This window comes from Diospyros lotus, chromosome 6 (genome assembly GCF_014633365.1).
Source record: "Diospyros lotus cultivar Yz01 chromosome 6, ASM1463336v1, whole genome shotgun sequence".
Lineage (NCBI taxonomy): Eukaryota > Viridiplantae > Streptophyta > Magnoliopsida > Ericales > Ebenaceae > Diospyros > Diospyros lotus.
Window position 1 is genome coordinate 13,975,647 of NC_068343.1, and position 20,969 is coordinate 13,996,615.

General features: G+C 38.1%; 2 protein-coding genes across 13 annotated transcripts in view; both read right to left on the reverse strand.

Moving 5' to 3' along the window:
• Positions 1-968: 968 nt before the first annotated feature.
• On the reverse strand, positions 969-1,905 carry LOC127804751 (ubiquitin domain-containing protein 7SL RNA1-like). The gene has a single exon (XM_052341727.1). It carries the CDS (start codon positions 1,903-1,905, stop codon positions 1,099-1,101), a length of 807 nt encoding a protein of 268 aa, XP_052197687.1. The 3' UTR covers positions 969-1,098.
• A 1,772-nt stretch (positions 1,906-3,677) lies between these two features.
• Positions 3,678-20,969, reverse strand: part of LOC127803328 (pre-mRNA splicing factor SR-like 1) — a 36,913-nt gene continuing 19,621 nt past the window's right edge. For 10 of the 12 annotated variants that reach the window (XM_052339464.1, XM_052339465.1, XM_052339466.1 and 7 more), the window contains 2 exons: positions 8,051-8,122; positions 3,678-4,975 (listed from right to left, as the gene is read on the reverse strand). In XM_052339464.1, coding sequence (XP_052195424.1) covers positions 4,133-4,975; positions 8,051-8,122 — 915 coding nt within the window. In that variant the 3' untranslated portion in view covers positions 3,678-4,132. Of the gene's footprint in view, positions 4,976-7,045; positions 7,129-8,050; positions 8,123-20,969 lie in introns of all 12 variants that reach the window. The other 2 variants (XR_008023497.1, XR_008023498.1) reach the window with 1 other exon arrangement.

Here is a 20,969-nt window from a genome sequence, read left to right on the forward strand (position 1 = left end):
GATGTAGTTAAAACTCGTTTAGAAGTTGAAGGGATTAATGATATTATTGTTGTCATCTTTTGAGGATTTATTCAATTTCTTGAACAGCTTTTGATGGGTTTGAGAGATATTATAATTTGAAAAATATCATTGGTACACCTTGAGCTATATAAAGGTATTTTTTTTTTTTTTTAAACTAACGCTACCCAAAGTTTATTTTGAAACTATATGGCTTAGAATTTAGGCACTGATTGTAAATAGTACTATATTTGGGTAGTGATATTCACAAAGGATTACAAAGATTTTAAAGAAAAATGACACATACATTTGAGACGAGAATTGAAGTAATAAGAAAAATGGAACTCCAAAAAAAAAAAAAAAATCAAATAATTGGTTATTAGAAGAGAAGCTTGTGGTAACTTATTATTAATCATAGATGTTGAGATTTATGATATCTAAGCAACAATATAGCCTTTCTTTTCTTTTTTCTGTTTTTAGGTTTTGTGCATTTCCATCTAAATCTTTGCTTATCTACAGACGTCTAGACACAGACATGTATATATTATGACAACCTTGTATGCATTTTGGCTGACAAATCAAATTATACATGCATGAGTTTCACCCAATAACAACAATATCAAGTCCTTGTTGAAGTCATAATTAGCTAATAAAGTTTAAATTTGAAATTATTTTATTTAGGATTTAGGATCTATTTACAATCATATCTTCTTGTGTTATATTTGTGTTGAGGCCATTGTATTCATGTCAGCAACCAAACTCATAAAAGGGGAAATTCTTCAATTTTGTTTGCCCTTTTGCTATAATCTTCTGCCACTTTATCAATTCAAATAATTTTAATTTTGGAACTTAGCCCTAACAGTGGCTAGTAATTACGTATGGAACAAAGCAAAATTCAGGGGATGTCGATCACAAATTCAGTAGTAGTATATGATCCGAACATTTCCTAAAATCAACAGCATTTTCTAGTTTCAAAGATGACTCTATGTTCAAGAATCTTCATGTCACGATCATGTACTCGCTTATTTCATATTCATATAACCCTAGGTCCCTAGCTAATCTCGTCATCACAAAACTTAAAAAACAGAGAGAAGATGAGATTCAGGATCCGCCAGTGACACTACCACTGAAGATCTCAAGGGTATCACCTTGGCCTACATGGTGCCATCGGAACGACCGATCTTCATCCATCACATTCTGCTTGTAGATGAAAAAATATCCGTCCGAAGGGAGATGAAAATTGAGACGTTGACTCAGTTTCTGCAGCTCCTTCCTCAACTCTCCCACGTTATCCGATGCATTCACCTCCACCGCAATCTTCCTGGTCCCGCACTTCGTCAACACCATCACTCTCAACTTCTTCGAGCTCGCCGCGTTTCCAGATCCCGTCGACGATGAAGTCGTCGGCGACGGCCTAACGCCGATTTCGATCTCGGACCGATCCGAGAGATCGTAATCCTGCAAACTTCGGTGGTCGTGCAATTCGTTTCCGTCCTCACGGAGCACGAGTCTGTTAATTGGAACCCCGTCCATCTCGTGGATTCTCTCCTTGAGGCGCCTAATCGTATCGCTCGCATCCGGTTCAAGTGTTACGCCGAGCTTCGACGTCGGCAACTTCAGCCGGAGCTGCACTTTCCTCGCCGCCGCCGCCGACGTCTCTTCACTTTTGGTGCGAAGTTGTTCAGAATCCGTAGAGACGACGAGCTGAATTCTGGAACGATCCAGTATCTCGGAGAAATGGACGTTGAGATCATCGCGAAGAACCTGGCCATTGAAAATCAGAATCTGTTTGGATACAGGTATACCTTGATCTTTCTGGATCTTCTCTTTGATCTCCGCAACTGTGTCGAAGTAGCCTAATTCCATGCCAAATGGCCTACCCCTCGTAGGCTCAAAGAACACATCCATTGTTCATATCAATGGCTGAATTCAAACACCATCATCTTCATCTACACACACTCATGCACGCACGCACACACACATATATATATGTATATATTTCATGCATACATATATAAACGTCTCATCAGTGTGTGTATATATCAACGTGATTGTGTTCATGTTGAAGGATGAAAGTTTGTTAACTGCACCCGATATTATTGTGGAAGATCGTTTTCGTTTTTAATATAAAATATTTTATATTGAAATTATTTTTCATCTCCAAAAAATCTATCTACAATTTTATATATTGTTTGGGAAAATATTTTTGCTTTCAGTATATAAAATACTATATGTAAAATAATTCAGAAAATAATAAAAAGATTTTTGTCTTCTACATTTAAAACAAACTCAAAAGTCAAAAAATGACAATATCCTGTTTATTTGTTTCTCAATATAGAAATATTTACAAAACAATTTTCAAATAAAAATAAATTCTCATCTTAGTTTTTGAAATTTGACTTAATACTTAAAAAAAATCCAAAACATAAAATTTGTTCTCAAATACAAAATAAATACTAATTTATATGAATTTGCATAACGGTTTGCAGAAAAGTTTATTCGAATTCTTTCTCTCTTTCAACCACACATCAAGTTCTCATAAAAATAAAAAAATCAAGTGAGTGTTTATATTTTTGCCAAATTATAACAGTTTGGAATAATAGCAGGAGTTACAACTTACACATAACCTGATTTTTAGAGAATTAACAAAATATTAGATGTAATTATTGTAGTACCATATACATTATCATGTGATTTGATAGATTTTTGATAAATTTAAAATATAATTTATCTTTATTAACTATTAGGTCAACATATATTGTGGATTGTGACATTATGTTAGTCTGATAAATAATATTATAATCATAATTAATATTTTTGAAAAAAAATCACCCAAGAGAGCTGTTTGATTGTGGAATTTAGCTATTGGCGAAGATTTTTAAGACAATAAATTGTATTAAATTTTTTAAATGCAAAGGGGTGTTATTTTTTTATTTCTTTAGATTTTAGTAATTTTGAGAAATTACATAAATGAGATAAATGCGGGACAAATTATTTGAAAAAGTTGACTTATTATCCATTTCTTTAAATTCTACTTATTATTTGATATTTCATATAACCCGTGTAATTATGATATTTTTAAGGAAAAAATCAAACCTAATTTATAATTTTTGTTGGTATATCTTCTTCATGTATAATATTAATTTATGTAATTATTAGTTGGGTAAGTTTTACAATTACATTTAAGATTTGTTTAAATTACACTCATTATGTTTATATTTTATAAATTATTTTCCCTTATAACAAACTGCTGTTATTTCTTTATATATTTTCAAAACATTCTCCTCTTCCAATGTAAATATGTAATTATCAAAAATAAATAAATAATAGTGGTTGGTGGCCAGAGAAGCCAAGTTCTCCGGACTGGCAAATTATTACTAGTTTTAACGGACGCAAAATGATTTTACAATATTGTCAAATTAACAAAAATTTTACTCAATACATGTCGAAAACTTAAATGAACCACGAACCACCCCCGCCGCCCCCCCGGGCGTACCCCGCCCTTACAGGGAGTCTGCTGTGTGTATTAGCAGCAAAGAATTCTATTTCTAAGCCTTGACAACTCATTCGTGTCCTCACACTTGAGTTTCCTCTTTTATTCAGGAAAAATAAAATAAAAAACAACCTTCATAATGCCAAGTCAGTCACCTTCACAGACCCTCAATCCTTATATATATATATATATATATAAGTATTTGCTTCAAATTTTCACAATTGCAATACAGTTTTCAAGCCAATCAAATAAAAACCACTGCCAACTGTCCATAAAGAAGTCGAAAATACACCACTGCTATGCCAACAACACACTTTTGACAATTGGGAGCGACTAGCAGAAGCTGCAGAACCGCGTTTACCAAACTGATTTGTGAACTTAACAATAATAATTCAGTTGAGAGAAGAGGAATATTAAAAGGTAACATTTAATCTGATATACATGCAGCCCACCTGCAGATGTACTTTCATCTGGTCGTTATATGGGATCATCCATAACATCTCTCTCTCACGAAGGTTAAATTGCAATAGCAGGCAGGTAAGGGAACTAACAAGAGCTTACAAATAAGGATCTCAAACTGTTCCACCACAACGATTGTTCAGTTAGAGACGAGGGCCAATCAAATTTGGTCCCCTCCTTGCACTATTTCCAAGTAGAGCCTCCAAGCCTGATAACCTCTTCGCCGCCGCTGTCCCTATTAGGAGCCCTATCTTTGGCAGCATCCTCTTTCTGAGTGTTCAAGTCACCATATAGATCTCTCAGCTTGGCCAGATTGCTAGATGCAGATGTTTTTTCTTTGCTTCCATCCCGATGTGTACTTGGATAGTGATCAGTAGGTACACCGCGAGTTTGGATACTCTGACTGCTGCTCCTGCTCCTGCTCCTGCTCCGGCTCCTGCTTCTACGAGTACTACCTTCTCTGTAATACCTGCTACTATCACGGCTGCTCCTATCATAATCCCTTCTGCTGCTTTCTCTGGACCTCCTATCATAATCATACCTCCTATCTCTATCCCTTTCTCGATCCCTGTCTCTGTCCCTGTCCCTTTCTCCAGCTCTATCCCAGTCCCTATCTCTCTCTCTGCCCCTGTCTCGATCCCGGTCCCTCTCCCTGTCTCGATTCCGATCCCGATCTCTCTCCCTGTCTCTGTCTGAATAATCTCGGTCACGACTCTGGCTACGTCGATTGCTGGGAGATCTTTTTGAATGGTCATCCTCCCCATTTCTATCATAAGGAGGAGGTGGCAATGTACGGCGAACAGGTGACGAGTCCCTAGTTGATGCACGATGAGGAGCACGCTGACCAAATGAGACCGAAAGTGCAGCTTTGACAGACGGGGGTCTACGAGCAGTGTCATCAGACCCACGTGTGGATTCTCCAGTCACTCCTGAATGCTTAGTAGAGAGCTTCATCTTTTCAAGATTAGTTGCCATCTGCCGCATTACTGGAACCGGGATACGGGGAAAGAGAGTATCAAAATAGTACTGCAAGAATAAATCAAACTGTTTAGGTTAAAAACACAGTAACAAGGACACGACAGTGTAGGAGCTTCATGAACTGATTAGATAAACTTAACAGATGACACCCATCAAATATTATACCTGGCAAATATTACAGGGCCTCGTCAAAAGTTATTACCTAACCAATGAAATGGGTTTAACAAGTCTGAAGAGAAGTTGCCAGGTTCTCTTACAATTGGAGTTCATTACAACTAAATTACTAAGGGAAGGCACCAAAGATTTCAGCCAATCAAATAAATTGCAAGCAAGTATAAATCATTGCACACATATTGGCCTAAAGGCTTGGTTGGGGCATCAAGTATCAGATTTCCACATGAAAGTAGGCTTTCAGAAAATTCTGTGGAATATTTTAAAAATCTCACTACTTAGGCCATCTGTCTTTTGAGTTTGAAACATCATGCTTGGATTCTAGTGCCAAAAATAGGCCCTTGGACCTAGTTATCTTTTCTTCTTTTCTTTTTAAGTGAGATATGAAATAGTTTACATAAAACTACTCTCAGTAACATGTTCTCTGAAAACTACAAACATAGACCAAGTGCTTTTTTATTATTCTATTTCCTAACAGGACAAGGGAAAACAGCAACCAAGATACAGCACTCTAGAGTTTCCAAAAACGTCAGTGCTCTTGAACTTAGTTACTGCAAAGTATTTCAAACAATCCAAATTCCAAACTAATTAAAATGTTGCTAAAAATCTCTGCTTAGGCTTCAGAACTCCACTAAAAACAGAATGTTTCAAAACAACTGAAGCACAGAATGTTTCAAAACAATTGAAGCACCCATGAAAACAGACAAGCTAGATAGCATTACGAGTTCCTGTGGGGGGGTGCCTTATTTTTCAAATCTTTTACTTGGTTCCAATGAAACTAGAAATAGAGATCATCTCGCTCTAGGAAAGGCTGACATCAAAAAGTGGGTTTTCTGGTACAACTCATAACTACATGAAATACTGAGTTGGACCCTGAGAATTTGGCACAATATGCCACTTACACAAGCATGCAGCACATGACTAGAAAAAGGTGCAAGATACCAAACCAAAAATGATCGGCCAAACGTGACAACAAAAATGTCGTGTTTTGGAAAATGAAATATATATAGACAGATGAAACCACAATAAGCGATAACCGTTCAGTTGGTCACATACATTTAAATCATTCATGGTCCAAGTTATTCATCTCCAGCCATGTTCTGGACATGCTATTAAATAATACTGATTGACAAAGCATAAATATTTGACTTAGTTATCCGGAATAGAATTTATAGTTTTATACCTTAAAAACTTGAAAAGCACCTGCCACAGAAGCATGCAGGAGTGTAGGTAATCTGTTTTTCTTTTTTCCTTACAATTCAATTAGGTGTATCTAATAAATGCAGGAATTTTTTTTTTTTTTTTTTTTTTTTTTGGGGGGGGGGGGGGGGGGGGGGGTGTACAGTTAACATAAGAAAGAAGAGCTTTTTCAAAAGAATATCCCAAAATAAAAGTACCCTAAATTATTTCCCAAAATAAAACCTCTGCCATGTCTTGTAATTCTTCAGAGTGCCTCCTACACACCTTGTGACACGGTGGGGAGTTTTATTTTCAGAAATTGTAGAAATGGGGACAATGGATCCATTGTTTATGGGATCCCACAAATTGAGGAAACATGTATCCATGTTTCATGGGATACATGTTTCCATGTTTTTTGAGTTTAACTTTTCTATCTTTTTGTGTATATATATGATGTATGTAGATTAGATTTGGTGTGGAGAAATCATTGTATTCCATATAGTTTTGGTTTGTTATAGAAATAATTTAGGGGGAGTTCTATTTTGGAATTTATTTTTTGTAGAAAGCTTTAATTTTGCCCCAAAAAAACCTTTAAGACAGAAACTACCATGAATGTCTGAATACTTTATAAAGAAGAAAAGGGAAGAACAGCCATATATATCCACAGAACAACTCACATAAATAAATTTCGTCTGCAAAACTTGAAAACCCTCAAAGATTTGGCATGCAAGAGGACAGGCATACAAGAAAAGCAGAAAACAGGATAACCTGAGGGAATAATATCCCCGATTTTCTCTTGTGACTGCTTGCAGATAGTATGGTGTCCTTTAGTTGTCTCGCCAAGTCAGTTCCTGAAATGAAACTCAGTTTTTCATGGAGTTTGGCTTTCTAAGCCTTTGTTTAATGTTGTGAACAGAACAATCAGTAAAAATGACAAAAGAAAACATTTTGTGTTTATATTTTTAAACTATTTCTTCAAAATATCCAAGAATTGATTCACAGCAAAAATAAGTTGTAGCCACATGTCTATACAAAATATCTGCTAAGAATGATAACCTGTCTTCAATATGGAATCCAAAATCATTTTTGAAAAGCCCAGCTAAAAGCCAAGAAAATACACAGCACACAAACTTTCCACTTAACATAGCCATGTTCGATGACAATATTTGTCAAGAAAGATGGAAACCAGTCTTCAAATTTTACAACCTTAAACAATTTAAAATGCATATTTGGAACTTAAAAGTAGACAGCATATGAAATTCTGTTTAACTGTCTATGTTTATATACTATAGCAAATTAAAAGTACACACTCTTAATAATTTGAATAGAAAACTGAATCTGCAACACTTCACTGCAACAAATAAACCATTAGCTCCTATTACAAAAACAAATAAACTTGGAGTCTTGGATTTCTCAATGGATTAACCTCAGCATTCAATGCAACAGAGAATAATGATACTTTACTACACAAATCTATATAAACACAAATAAAATGTCCCATATTCCTGTCAACTACGCCTCTTAAACATCAGATTAAGAACCAAAGGCTTCTACAGTTAAATTAGTCACCCCTAGGGGTTCGTACTTAGCAAGTTGCTATCAATGTATTAATGGAAGTTGGAGAACCTAACCCAAACAAGAAGCATGATGCAAATGAATGCTTCCTACAACAAAAAGTTGCAATGAGTGACGAAAAGGAGCATTGGTAAAGTATTGAATGGGAAAGAAATCACAGGCAAAAGAAATACATGATTCATCTATTTAGTGACTGACCTGTCCAAGAAGCAAATCACGCACATATACACCCATTGTAGTCATTCGACCACTGGATCCAGGAGAGAATTCCTGAAACAGAAAATAGTGATTGCAACACCTTAAAAATTTAAAAGCACATATCTTTATTTTAAAAAATGGGGGAGCGGGCATATATCTCTAACAAAGTTTATGCCTTATGTGTCCTCATTGAAAGATAAAAATAAAACAACAATAGAAAACAAAAGGGATATCAGGAAAATGACAAGGACAACAATAATCTCATATTTAAAAACAAAAGAATGCAGTAAAATACAATAACAGTTTTGATTAGCCTCTCCATCGACAATCAAATTCCTTCTATCATATACTTTTTCCTTGAAAATAGCTTGTTTTTCATCTTTCAACCACAATGTGATCTTGGGCTTTGTTTCATATCACTTTTTCTCCATTTCTTTATACAAACTAATAATAAATTTATGTAAAATGGTTAGGCATTCTCCAGGTATAACTTCACAATCCTTACGATGCAAGTCGATCTTCTTGTTTATTAAGAAAGTAGTCAATTTGGGCAGTTGATAAGTCATTTTTAAATGTGATCCAAGTGTTCGTCTCATTTCTTAAACATGGTGTTGGCTTAAGATGAACTCATATGCTGTGCCAAAATCCAAAATAGCTTTATCTCATTATTTCTTTCTCCAAATCCATAATCTTCATGCACATCTCTATATCCATTCCCTTCTCTACCCACATGACCATTTAATTCACCTCCTACAATTATCTTCTCCCCTCTAGATATTTCTTTTGTTAATCCCTCTAAATCTTTTCAAAATTTGGCTTTTTCTCCTCTCCTAACTCAACTTGTGGTACAAATGTACCAACAATATTCATAATCCCTTCTCTTGCAACAACTTTAGCAACAATAATCCCATCTCATATTCTCTTCACATCCGCTACTCCATCCTTTTAAAGTCTTATCCATGATAATCCCCACTCCATCCCTTGCCTAATCCTTCCCTACATGCCAAAGTTTATATCTAGATTTTGTCAACATTTTTTGTGCTCTCTCCAACCTATCTCAATTCTTGGAGGCACATCACATTAATTTCTCCTAATCATTACATCCACCACTTTCATAGATTTTTCTTTCAAAGTCCTAATATTACATAACCTAATTTGTAAACTATAATACTAGACTACTTCTTACTCACATCCCTCCATGAAAATGTAAGAACCTTCCAGATTTAAGACTATATTGAAGCATTGGTGCTAGTGTAGTCAAAGGTGAGCGCTTGGCTCACCTAGGCGCTTGGGTGTCACGGCAGCCATTCATATTAGCGATCATTTTAATTTTTTTGCTGTAATTTGTAGCTATTTACTATTTCATTTACTAGTAATTGATGTAGTTTCAAGAGAGGTTGTTAGCTGGCTGTTAGCCATAGCTTGCCACGTGTAAAGGGGCCTGAATAGGACAAATTATATTGATACAACCGTTGGGCTGGAGGGAATCCCCCAGGGTTTCCCATGTGGTAGCGCCTACCCTATGGAGTATATCACCTTCCAAGTCTCTCTTGGAAAGGTATCTGGAATGAATATGAGATTTTTGAATCCTTCTCTCTCTCTCTCTCAATTCTTCTAACTATCTCCCTTTCTTCTCTCCATTCTTAAGTGAACTCAATTGCATCTCCTAATTCTCATTGAATTCAGAGTGTTGTCATCCATTTCCGTGACAAATTGGTATCAGAGCATCAGTTCTTGGCCGAAGTTGTTAGGTGGTCACAATGGCGGAAGGAACCGCATGAAAAACTTTGAGACACAAATGTAGCAAGTGAGTTCAACTATGTCGGATGTCCAAAGTAGGATTGACCAAATGGAGATTGGTGGAGAAAGGAACCATGAGGTGATGATGGCAATGGATTGCAAGCTGGAAGGTTTGTTGGAGGGAATATAGCAAAGACTAGAAGGGTCCATGGTGAGGCTGCGAGAAGACATGGGGGCGCAGATGCAGCAATTCATGATCATGTTCACTCGCCAAAACGTGGTAAGAATGATTCTTGATTTTCCTCCACGAGAAAGAGACGAGCCCATATTATCAAGGAATGGAACGAATGGGATGGAAGGGACCTCGGAGATTGAGGTGGATCCTAAGGAAGGATTGGAGGGAGCTATGGACAGAGAAAGGAACGAGCAGCCTCGTGGCCATCCCCCAGGGTTTCCCATGCCCCGAATGGAGATTTCGGCATTCGAAGGGGTTAACCCCAGTGGTGGTTACGAAAATGCGAGAGGATATTCAATTGGCACAACATACCTAGGGGCTAGAGGGTGACGTTAGCCACTGCTTACTTCAATGAAGCAGTTGATGCTTGGTTCCAAGGGTGCCTTAGTGTGAGGGAAGACTACACATGAGAGGAGTTTTCTGAAAAATTGTGTGAGCGATTTGGGGAAAGGGGTATGGTGGATAAGATAGAAGAGTTTAATAAGCTTAAGCAAACAGGGAGCGTAGGGACTTATTTGCAAAGGTCTAAGGCAGACTTGAGATTGCTGCAGCTAGGGGGTTGTGATGTAGTGCTTGGCGTTGATTGGATGAAAGGCGTGAGACCCGTTAGCTTTGACTTCAATTGAATGGAGGTCTCATTTGAGAGGGAAGGGAGGAAGATGACGTTGTCGGGGGAAAAAGAAATGGGGGCGTGCAAAATGATTTCAAGAAAAATATTGCAAAAGGCGATCAAAGGGAAGTGGAGTCAATTGGCACATCTATTCTCAATTGTGGCCCTAGAGGATGGCCATGCCAAACCAAGGGGGCAAAGAGAGTTGTTCCTGACGGTCAGCACACCCCAAGGTATGTCCAAACAAGTACACTTAGATTCTCTTAATACATTGCTGACAGATTATGAGTATTTGTTTGTTGAACCCACATCCCTTCCTCCTACCTAAGTTTTTGACCACACCATAAACCTAAAGCCAAGCATAGAACCTATTAACATTAGGTCTTACCGATATTCCCCAATCCAAAAGAGTGAGATTGAGAAAATGGTTAGGGATATGCTTCAACAATCTATTATCCGCCTTAGCCAAAGCCCTTTTGCCTCCCCTGTTTTGCTAGTTAAAAAGAAAGATGGATCATGGCGATTTTGTGTCGATTATCGCCAACTCAATGCCATGACCATCAAAGATAAGTTTCCTATACCCCTTGTTAAGGACCTCTTAGATGAATTAGACAATGCCCGATTGTTTTCTAAGCTTGACCTACGCTCGGGTTATCACCAAATTAGGATGAGGCCCGAGGACATACCAAAAATAGCGTTTAGAACCCATCATGGGCACTTTGAATTCTTGGTGATGCCATTTGAGCTCACGAATGCCCCGATTACTTTTCAATCCCTTATGAACAAAATTTTTGAACCCTACCTTCAAAATTTTATATTGGTATTCTTTGATGATATACTCATCTATAGCCCTACTTTTGATCAACACCTATCCCACCTAAAGACTACCCTTGAAATTCTGAAGTCTTAACTAGCTCTTTATTAATAAATCTAAGTGTGTTTTTGGTCAAGGACAGGTTGAGTATTTGGGGCATATCATATCCCGAGAAGGTGTTAGCACAGACCCATGAAAAGTAGAGGCTATGGTGACTTGGCCAAGGCCTACAACAATGAGGGGGTTAAGAGGAATTTTAGGACTAATCGGTTACTATTGTCGTTTTGTGAAAGACTATGGGGCCATCAGCAAGCCCCTAACAGACCTTTTGAAGAAGGGGGGGATTCAATTGGGGTCCCTTGGCTGAAGAGGCCTTTAAGAAGCTAAAGGAGGCCATGAGTAGGGTGTCCTTCCTAGGGCTGCCCGACTTCACAAAACCTTTTGTTTTAGAAACTGATGCAAGTGGCATGGGCATTGGGGTGGTGTTGGTACAAGAAGGTCGGCCATTAGCATTTTTTAGCCAGGTCTTGAGCCCTGAGCATTTGGGACTTAGTATCTATGAAAAGGAATTTATAGCGGTGTTGATGGTTGTTGACAAGTGGAGGCATCATCTGGAAAGGGGCAGATTCATAATTAGGACCAATCATGAAAGCCTAAAGTTCATGTTACAACATAAACTACATACTCAGCTACAGATAGGCATGTCTAAACTAATGGACCTTGATTATACCATACAATATAGGAAAGGAAGGAAAAATGTCGTGGTTGATGCTCTATCTAGGCACCACGAGGAAGGGAGTACAACAACCATAACTCTGGTGGTTCCAGAGGTACCAAGAGGTGGTTGATAGCTATGAAGGAGATGAGAAGATAAAAGGGCTGCTGGAAAAGTTGTCTATGGGATCCACCAAGGTAGAAGGGTACACCCTAGTGGAAGTAATGCTGAGATATCAAGGAAGAGTGGTGATTGGGGATAAGTTCGAGCTCAGGGTAAAATCATGCAAGCCTTGCATGAGTCTCCCTTGGGAGGGCACTCAGGAGTACAAAACACTTACTTGAGAATGAGGTAGCTCTTCCACTAGCCAAGAATGAGAACGGAAGTTAAGAGGTTTGTGACAACCTGTGACACCTGCAAGAGGTGTAAGTCAGAAACGATAGCCTATCTAAGGCTATTACAACCACTGTCGATTCCCAGCCAAGCTTGGTCATATGTGTCCATGGATTTTGTGGAAGGGTTACCCAAATCAGAAGGAAAAAACAATTCTTTACAAAATTTGCTTATTTCATAGGGTTGACTCATCCTTATACTGCTCAAGAGGTTGCTAGGGCCTTCTTAGACTGAGTGGTTAAGCTACATGGGACTCCTAAGTACATTGTTTTCGACCGGGACAGAATTTTCACTAGCTTGATGTGACAGGAACTCATGAGGGCCTTAGGAGTAAAACTGAGCATGTCGACAACATACGATCCTCAATCAAATGGGCAGACTAAGCGAGTGAATCAAAGCTTGGAGACCTATCGAAGGTGCGATTGCCTCTTACAGCCTAAGGAGTGGCATCGGTGGTTATCTTTGCCTCAATGGTGGTATAACACCAGCCACCATTCCTCCATCAACATGTCCCCTTTCGAGGCCCTATTTGGATACAAACCCCCTATCCTACTAGCCATGTAAGGAGGCATTAAGGTAGCAACAGTGGATGACTATCTTCAGCGACGAAGAAGGGTATCGCAACAATTGAAGCATGAACTAGCAGCAGCTCAAAACCGAATAAAACAAACAATTGACAGGGGAAGGAGTGAGAGGGAGTTTGATGTGGGGGATGAAGTTTACTTGAGACTGAGGTACCCACATTTAAAGTCAATTACTTAGGGAAAGGTAATCAAACTTAGTCCCAAGTATTTCGGGCCTTTTCCCATAGAAGCTAAGGTAGGAAGAGTGGCATACTGTCTAAGGCTACCAGTCGGGTCCCAAATCCACCCGGTATTTCATGCGTCTCTTCTAAAGAGTTCAGTGGGAGCACAACTGGTTGGCACTGCCTTACCCATACTTCCTAAAGAGACTAACAAGCAGGCAGAACCGGAGGCTATTATTGAAAGAAGGGTGATTTACAAGCATGGGGCTCCATTGATTCAAGTGTTGGTCAAATGACAAGATAGTTCGTCCGATTGCAGCACTTGAGAGTACCTCCCGGACCTCCTAAAGCAGTTTTTGAGAGCTGTCAGTCTCCTCAACATTTCTTGAGGACGAGAAACCTGCTAAGGGAGGGGGAAACGTCACGACAACCATTCATATTAGCGGTCATTTTAATTTTTTTGTTGTAATTTATAGCTATTTACTGTTGCATTTACTAGCTATTGTTGTAGTGTGTAGAGAGGTTGTTAGTTGTTTGTTAGCCATAGCTTGCCACGTGTAAAGGGACCTGAATAAGACAAATTATATTGTTACAACCGTTGGGCAGGAAGGAATCCCTTGTGGCAGCGCCTACCCTACCGAGTATATCACCTTCCAAGTCTCTCTTGGAAAGGTATTTGAATGAATACGAGATTTCTAAATCCTCTCTCTCTCTCTAAATTCTTCTAACCATCTCCCTTTCTTCTCTCCGTTCTTAAGCGAACTCGATTGAATCTCCTAATTCTCATTGAATTCGGAGTGTTGTCACCCATTTTTGTGACATTGGGGGACACAAGGCATCATGGAAATGCATTGCCTACTACTACTAGGTGAGGCTCTTTTAGTTAAATGCTAACTAGGTAGTGCCTTTGATCAAGTATCAAGCGCCGCAAGCCCTTGCCTAGGTATAACAAATAAATACCAAAAAAGAAAAAAAAAAAAAAAAGAAGAAAATGAAGGGTCATCTGCACAAGATAGGCAAAAGGTCTCTTGAGTGTAATAGGAAGAGTAAAAAAATGAGGAAATGAAAGAAAAACACACACAAACACGCCTAGCTCCTCTATTTACCATTTTTGTTGCTTTCGATAGCTCTAATCGAATTAATCTCTTAGATCAGAGGGAGGCAACGTCAAGAGCAATTGCTAGAGGTTTGACAAAGTCGTCACATGCCGAGAACCCTTGGTACATGATGGTGCATCACTGACTCTTCCCGCAATTGCTCATCATTAGCAAGAACACCCATGACAGGCAAACCTTCAGTGGCCACACCTTCTCTACTATTGCTCTTTAGGTCGACCTATTGTTGTGGTAATGCTTGAGTGCAGTTTTCACTACTTTCCCTCTTTTTGCTGCAAGCTTCTTTGTTTCTTTTTTGAGACTTTGTTTCTTTCAAAGCATTGTATGTTATTGAATATTGACGTTGCTTTGTAGTCACTATTACATAGTTATTCAGTTAGTATTAACTTTTCAAAGTCACTATTGCTCTTGCTCACTGTTGCACTCACTGTTTTATTAACTTTTCAAGTGTTGTTGCATATCTCCTTTGAATATTCAATATTGTTTGTCACTTGTGAGTTAGTACTTAATAATATTATATAACTTTATATAAATTATAATCACTTATATTTGTGTATTAATATAAAAGTGATAAGAGTACTTTGGATGTTTTATTATTATATGCACTATCTAATTGACTTCTTCATATTAAATACATTTTTTATTATTATTTGTTAATTTAACACCTCACTTCTGTTAGGCGAGCACTTTTTTATTGCTTGGTGCCTCAGGTGATATAACATCATAGGTGCCTTTCTCCCTTGACTACCTTGATCGATGCAATGGGCTTAGCTCATTTTTCACTATACTTGAGCAATGTGACACATCAAGAAGAGGGTTACGCCCCAACAATTTACTCATTTGTCTAGAATTTATGTTGCTCAACTTCAATTAATTTTATGTTACTTACCAGTTGCCTAACACAATCTTCTTCCTTTGTCGACCATGTGAATTGATAATAACACAAAGCCTGGAAGACTATATGAGTTTCCAGGTGCACCATTGAAGTCTTGATATATAATATATAAAACAATGTTCATAGTCATAGCTTTTGGAACTCAACATTCTTAAAAATCAAAAAGTTAAAAGGAATGTGTATTAATAAATACAAACCAGTGTATTTAATTGTGTAATTAATTTTTCTTTCCTTTTTTTACTTACAATATCATGTGCAACCATACAAGAAAATAAAAAATTAAAAAAAAAAGTATTCCTAACAAAGTTGAAGTAGATCCTATTGAATATAAGATGTGAGAGGCATGATCAAGATGATTTTGTCCTATGAGAAGACCAATGAAGCCTCATGTGAGGAGAATTGATGGAATGAAACACGCAGCTAGTAAAAGAGGTAGCAGAAGACTAAAAAAGTGTGATAAAGACTTGGTACACTATGAAACACGAATATAGGGACGCAAGACACAAGAAATGAGGATGCAACATTTTTCAAAACTGGACACAACACAATTGGGATGCATTAATTAATATATTAAATTTTTATATTTCTAATGGCATAATAAAATATTAAAACCATATTGCAAACACATAAATATGCATTTAAAATTTATAAAATTGATAAATCTAATATAAAATAATATATAAAATAAAAATAAAAATAAAAATAAAATATATTCACAAGACATAAAGTTAAGAGAACTCCAATAACGCACACCTCAAACATAATATGTTAGAAGGTTGTCTCGAGAAATCCAGAATATTTGCAGTAAGGATGCATCAGATTTTAGGAAGTATAGATAGGCGGTTTTCAGCTTTATAAATAGATTTAAGTTGGGGGGCAAAATCGAAAATGTCTATACCAGTTATAAGTTCCTAGAAGTTAACGCCCTATTTTCTATAAATAGGACAACAGTCTAGGCATAGGGATGCATTATCCATTCTCACGAGAAAGTCAAGAGAGAAAAGATTGTGTGTGTTAGAATAGTCGTTGTAATCTTAAAGGCTTGTAATCGTGAGGGTTGTACTGATCATTTTGATAATCACACGAGGCTTCTCTCGAGAGGTTTTAGAGGTTGGATGTAGGGCCAATTCAATTGGCTTGAACCAAGATAAATCTATTGTCTCATGTGGTTTGTGTATTTCTTTCTTGTTCAATTTTATGTCTTCAAATTTTTGTTCTTTATTACATGTTTGTGTTGTGGTTTGTTGGCCGATGAGTTGAGAGTGATTGAGAGTGTGTTGGGCAGTGTTTGATTGGTTTTTTGGGTGTGTTTAAAGGCAGCCAGTGCTCCCAATTTATAACATAATAAAATAATATATATTATGTATCAAGTTATTATCAAGTATCATAAAAGAATCCAATCAAATCAATTTAATATATCATACGCATACAAAAACCAAAGTCGTTGCAACACACAGGGGATGCTTACAATAGAAACTAAAAGGCCAAAAGTTGCTCAAAAATTCCAGTGAGGTCTAGGTTCCAATCACTGCATCAACATCACCCAAAACCCACTCACAAGAAACTCATCCAACTCCTATTGCTACTTGTCAAAATTGCCGTTTGTCATCATCAATAGTACAATCCACCATTATTGCCAGCCAGTCACAACCCACAGTCTAGAGGCTCTAGTTGCCTCGTCTTCAACCCTTGCCCTTCACAATACAGTTGAAAATCACAGATAAAACGGACAAAAGGGTGAAAAGTTTGGAAATTGAAGAATCGTGAAGTTTGAAAATTAAAGAGGCATGCAAAATCCAGGTTTAGAAACAAACTAATCCTAAATGTATTTCTCTAACATATCCGCTGAGGGGACAAGCGTTATCTTGCGTGTGTCCCCTCACAACTCCACTTTACAAATACCAAAAACATGTCTAGCATGCCACATGGACGTGTTCAACATGTGTCACCATGTCCGATACATTGGCGACAACGGTATGACACCCTCCAAGCCATGTGTATGCTTCACGATTTGTATGTTGTACAATATCATTCTAATAAGTGACGGATATACATGATCCCAAATAAGCGCCTACTAAAGTGTTTACTTATAAAAATAAAATAAAAATAGAATGTGGTTGGACAAGAGTTAGACACTTGAAAGTGTCCTCTGAATATTAACGCTAATATCCAACAAAATACGCATCTTTCTTAGTTTCCATACTTCTCAAATACCATTACCTTAAACCTACATTTTACATAGCATAAACAAGAAAATGAAGCAAGCATTTTTAATTACTTTAACGCAATATAAATAGAAGATATTAATTCTTTTGCAATGCTGGAAACAGGAAGTATTTACCAAGAAACGAACTTATACATCATCACAAAATTAAACCAGATCTTCTGATTAAGTGGTTCTAGGTTACAACCTTTAGTAACAAATAAGTCTATCTTTATTATGATATTCTCTAGTAACATCCTTGCATGGAAACTAATAATCAAGTCTAAAGATATAGTTAAATTACTATCTCGACTTGGGAGCTTCCATTAAGCTTGATAGCATAGTGATTGGTAGGCAGTCTCAAGACATGAGCTACCATCAGTTCCATTAAAGCCCCCCACCTCTTCCATCACATGCAATGATTGGAGGAAGGCAACACGCAGTTAACCTGTCATCATGGGGCAAAATAATATGAAGCATAGTCTCTTTCCACTAATATTTCTTAAGGATGCAAATGAAAACACAGGTGAACCAAGTCAATAGCCACAAAACCATAACTCCAAGTAAACTGAGAAAACAAACAATCCAAGAGTGTGCTTTTTCCTCTTCATGTCTTGCCTCCATTTCCAAACCCCAACCTTACCCTTCCCTTTTCTCCACTTCCACTTCCCTATTACCTGCTCCTCTTGCTAAAGATCCAATCTCTTTTGTCTCAGCTGGAACATCAAAAGTGTCACAACCCTACAGTTTACTAGGGTTTGAATAGGAAATTTAGAAGAAGAAAGAACAGAATTGGAGGGAGAAAGGAACAAATAGAGTGAGGAAAGGAAGAAAGAGAGAACAAGAGGGAATGAGAGAGAGAACAAGAGAGAGCAGAAATGAGAGAAAAGAATTCTTTATTATTCTCCAAATGATACTTCCTTACTGCTGTGTAGGTCCCTTTATAGAGCCTCTAGTACAATCAACCACCTAACTAACATAACAGCCAAACCACTAGCTGTTTATACAGTTTCAGATAGTTAGCCCCCAACGGCTCATACAAGGTAAATGCCAATCAATTACAATCCTACCCTAGGGTCGTGACAAATCCCCACCCCTTCAAACAATTCTTTGTTCCACTGCTGCCTCAGCCATTCCTTCAAATACTTCAGTCAGTATAGAATGTAGCCGTTATTCCACCCCAATGATCACCTTGCACTCACCGGTTTCTTCATGAGAGACATCCTCCTCTTCTTCTTCCTTTTCCCCTTCCATATTCATCAGCTACCTCTTACATTGATGTTCGAGGCTAAATTTGTCTCCACACCTAAAGCATAGCCCTAGTTGTCTCTTTTGCTCTATCAGAATACCCTTCATGCCATTATTATAGGGTTGTGCTTTGGCTGCCTCTTGATTAGGCCCTGCAAACAAAAGCCTAGAGTTACCACCTCCGTGCTGCCCAGCCAATAAACTCGGCTCGTAGGGAACATTACGCTTCTTGAAAATGGCCTCTGAGGTCATTTCTTGCAGCCTAGCTTTTTTAGCAACTTACTTCACAGACATAGGGGTCATCATCTTCACCATGGGCTGCAATTCCTCCCTCAATCCGCTAATAAAGACTGATACCAAATACTGCTCAATAAGTCCTGGTTGCACCATGCTCACAATAGATCTCAACTCCTCAAATCGAGCTTGGTACTCAACCACAATCCCCTCTTGCTTTAACTTACTGAATTCTTCAACTACATCAGCCATGTTTTCCTCCCGAAGCAATCACATAACCCATCATCAAATTCTGCCCAGCTTCCATGCATTCCTTCGTCTTGGACCCATCCTTGATACCAAGAATCTGCTTCTTCATTCAAATAGCCCGACGCCAAGTTTATCTTTTAATCTTCAGGGATCTGGGGGAATTGGAAAAATCTTTCGCACCTTTGTACCCACCATCGTGGTTTCTTTCCTTCAAACATCGGAATCTCCAATCTTGGCATTGGAAAATGGGTCTAAGTCAACTCTTGTTGATTCCTCCCCGAAACTTCTTGAGTTGCAGTTTGATCTACTGCATCAAGAATTCCTTGTGTGCCCGAAGGATTGCCCTGGTGTGGCAAAATCGAGTCAAAGGCCTGTCTTGGGGGATATTCCTGCGGCAACCGGAATTGGGGTAGGGAATACAACATGCTTAGCATACTATCGATCCTTCGTCCCTGAAATTCCACCGTTTCTTGGCACCGCTTCATCACTTCTTGTTACTTCTCCAATGCTTCTTAGTGCTTCTTCGTGGCCATTGGCATGGCTTCTTCATAGCTTCTTTCCATTCAGCCAAGTCCTCCCGCGTTTGGCATATGGTTTCTTGGGTGTGGATCACCCCAAACTCCATGGATTCTAACATGATCTCCAGCTGCTTCAAGCGTGTTCCCTCGGCCATGGCACCTTGATCTCCAAACGCACTGAAAATTCCAAAATTTGCTATCATGAGACTACCTCTTGCTTCACCTTCTACTTCCGACCCCCAAGATCGTCCGGCTTTGCTTGGGTCTTCTTACCCAATCACCGATCCTCCTGAAATCGTAGAATCTTGAATTCATCGACTCTGTAATTTCCGTAATCACCGGAATTCACTACTTCTTGAGTCGACACCGTGACTCGTTCAATTTCGCACCCAAGAACGTCTGACTTTGCTTGTCACACACTCTACTGCGACTTCAATTCCAAGTCGTTGTCTGCAAAATTAGCTTTGTTGGCCTGCTTCTTGTGACTCAGTCACTTCCGACACTGCTAGTTTTGTGTCAAATCAAACCCTCAATTCACTGCTTAAGGTTTATGCCCAAATTGAAAAATTCACAACCAAGGATTGTCTGGCTCTGATACCACTTGTCACAACCCTAAGGTTTACTAGGGTATGAATAGGAAATTTAGAAGAAGAAAGAACAGAATTGGAGGAAGAAAGGAACAAATAGAGTGATGAAAGGAAGAAAGGGAGAACGAGAGGGAATGAGAGAGAGAAGCAGAAATGAGAGAAAAGAATTCTTTATTATTCTCCAAATGATACTTCCTTACCACTAGTAGGTCTCTTTATAGAACCTCTAGTACAATCAACCATCTAACTAACATAACAGCCAAACCACTAGTTGTTTATATAGTTTCAAATAGTTAGACCCCAACGACTCATACAAGGTAAATGCCAATCAATTACAATCTTATCCTAGGGTCGTGGCAAAAAGGACCACACAACAAGGCAAGAGGGTGTTTGCCCCCTTCATATATCCACACATATAGGCCAAAGACAACTTTCAAATCAATGTCACATATATAGGCCATTTGCCCAAATCTTTTGGTTTTTGTCCATCTCATTTTTTATGGCAAAGGGACATCATAAGATAATTTTGGAAACCCAAGTAACTAAGAGGCAATGAGACAACACTCTCAAAAGAAGATGAAAAGTAACTTCACAACTAACATTGAAACTAGAATCTAG

Excerpts from the sequence above, each read along its gene's own strand:
- LOC127804751 (XM_052341727.1), bottom strand. The coding sequence starts at position 1,905 with ATGGATGTGTTCTTTGAGCCTACGAGGGGTAGGCCATTTGGCATGGAA.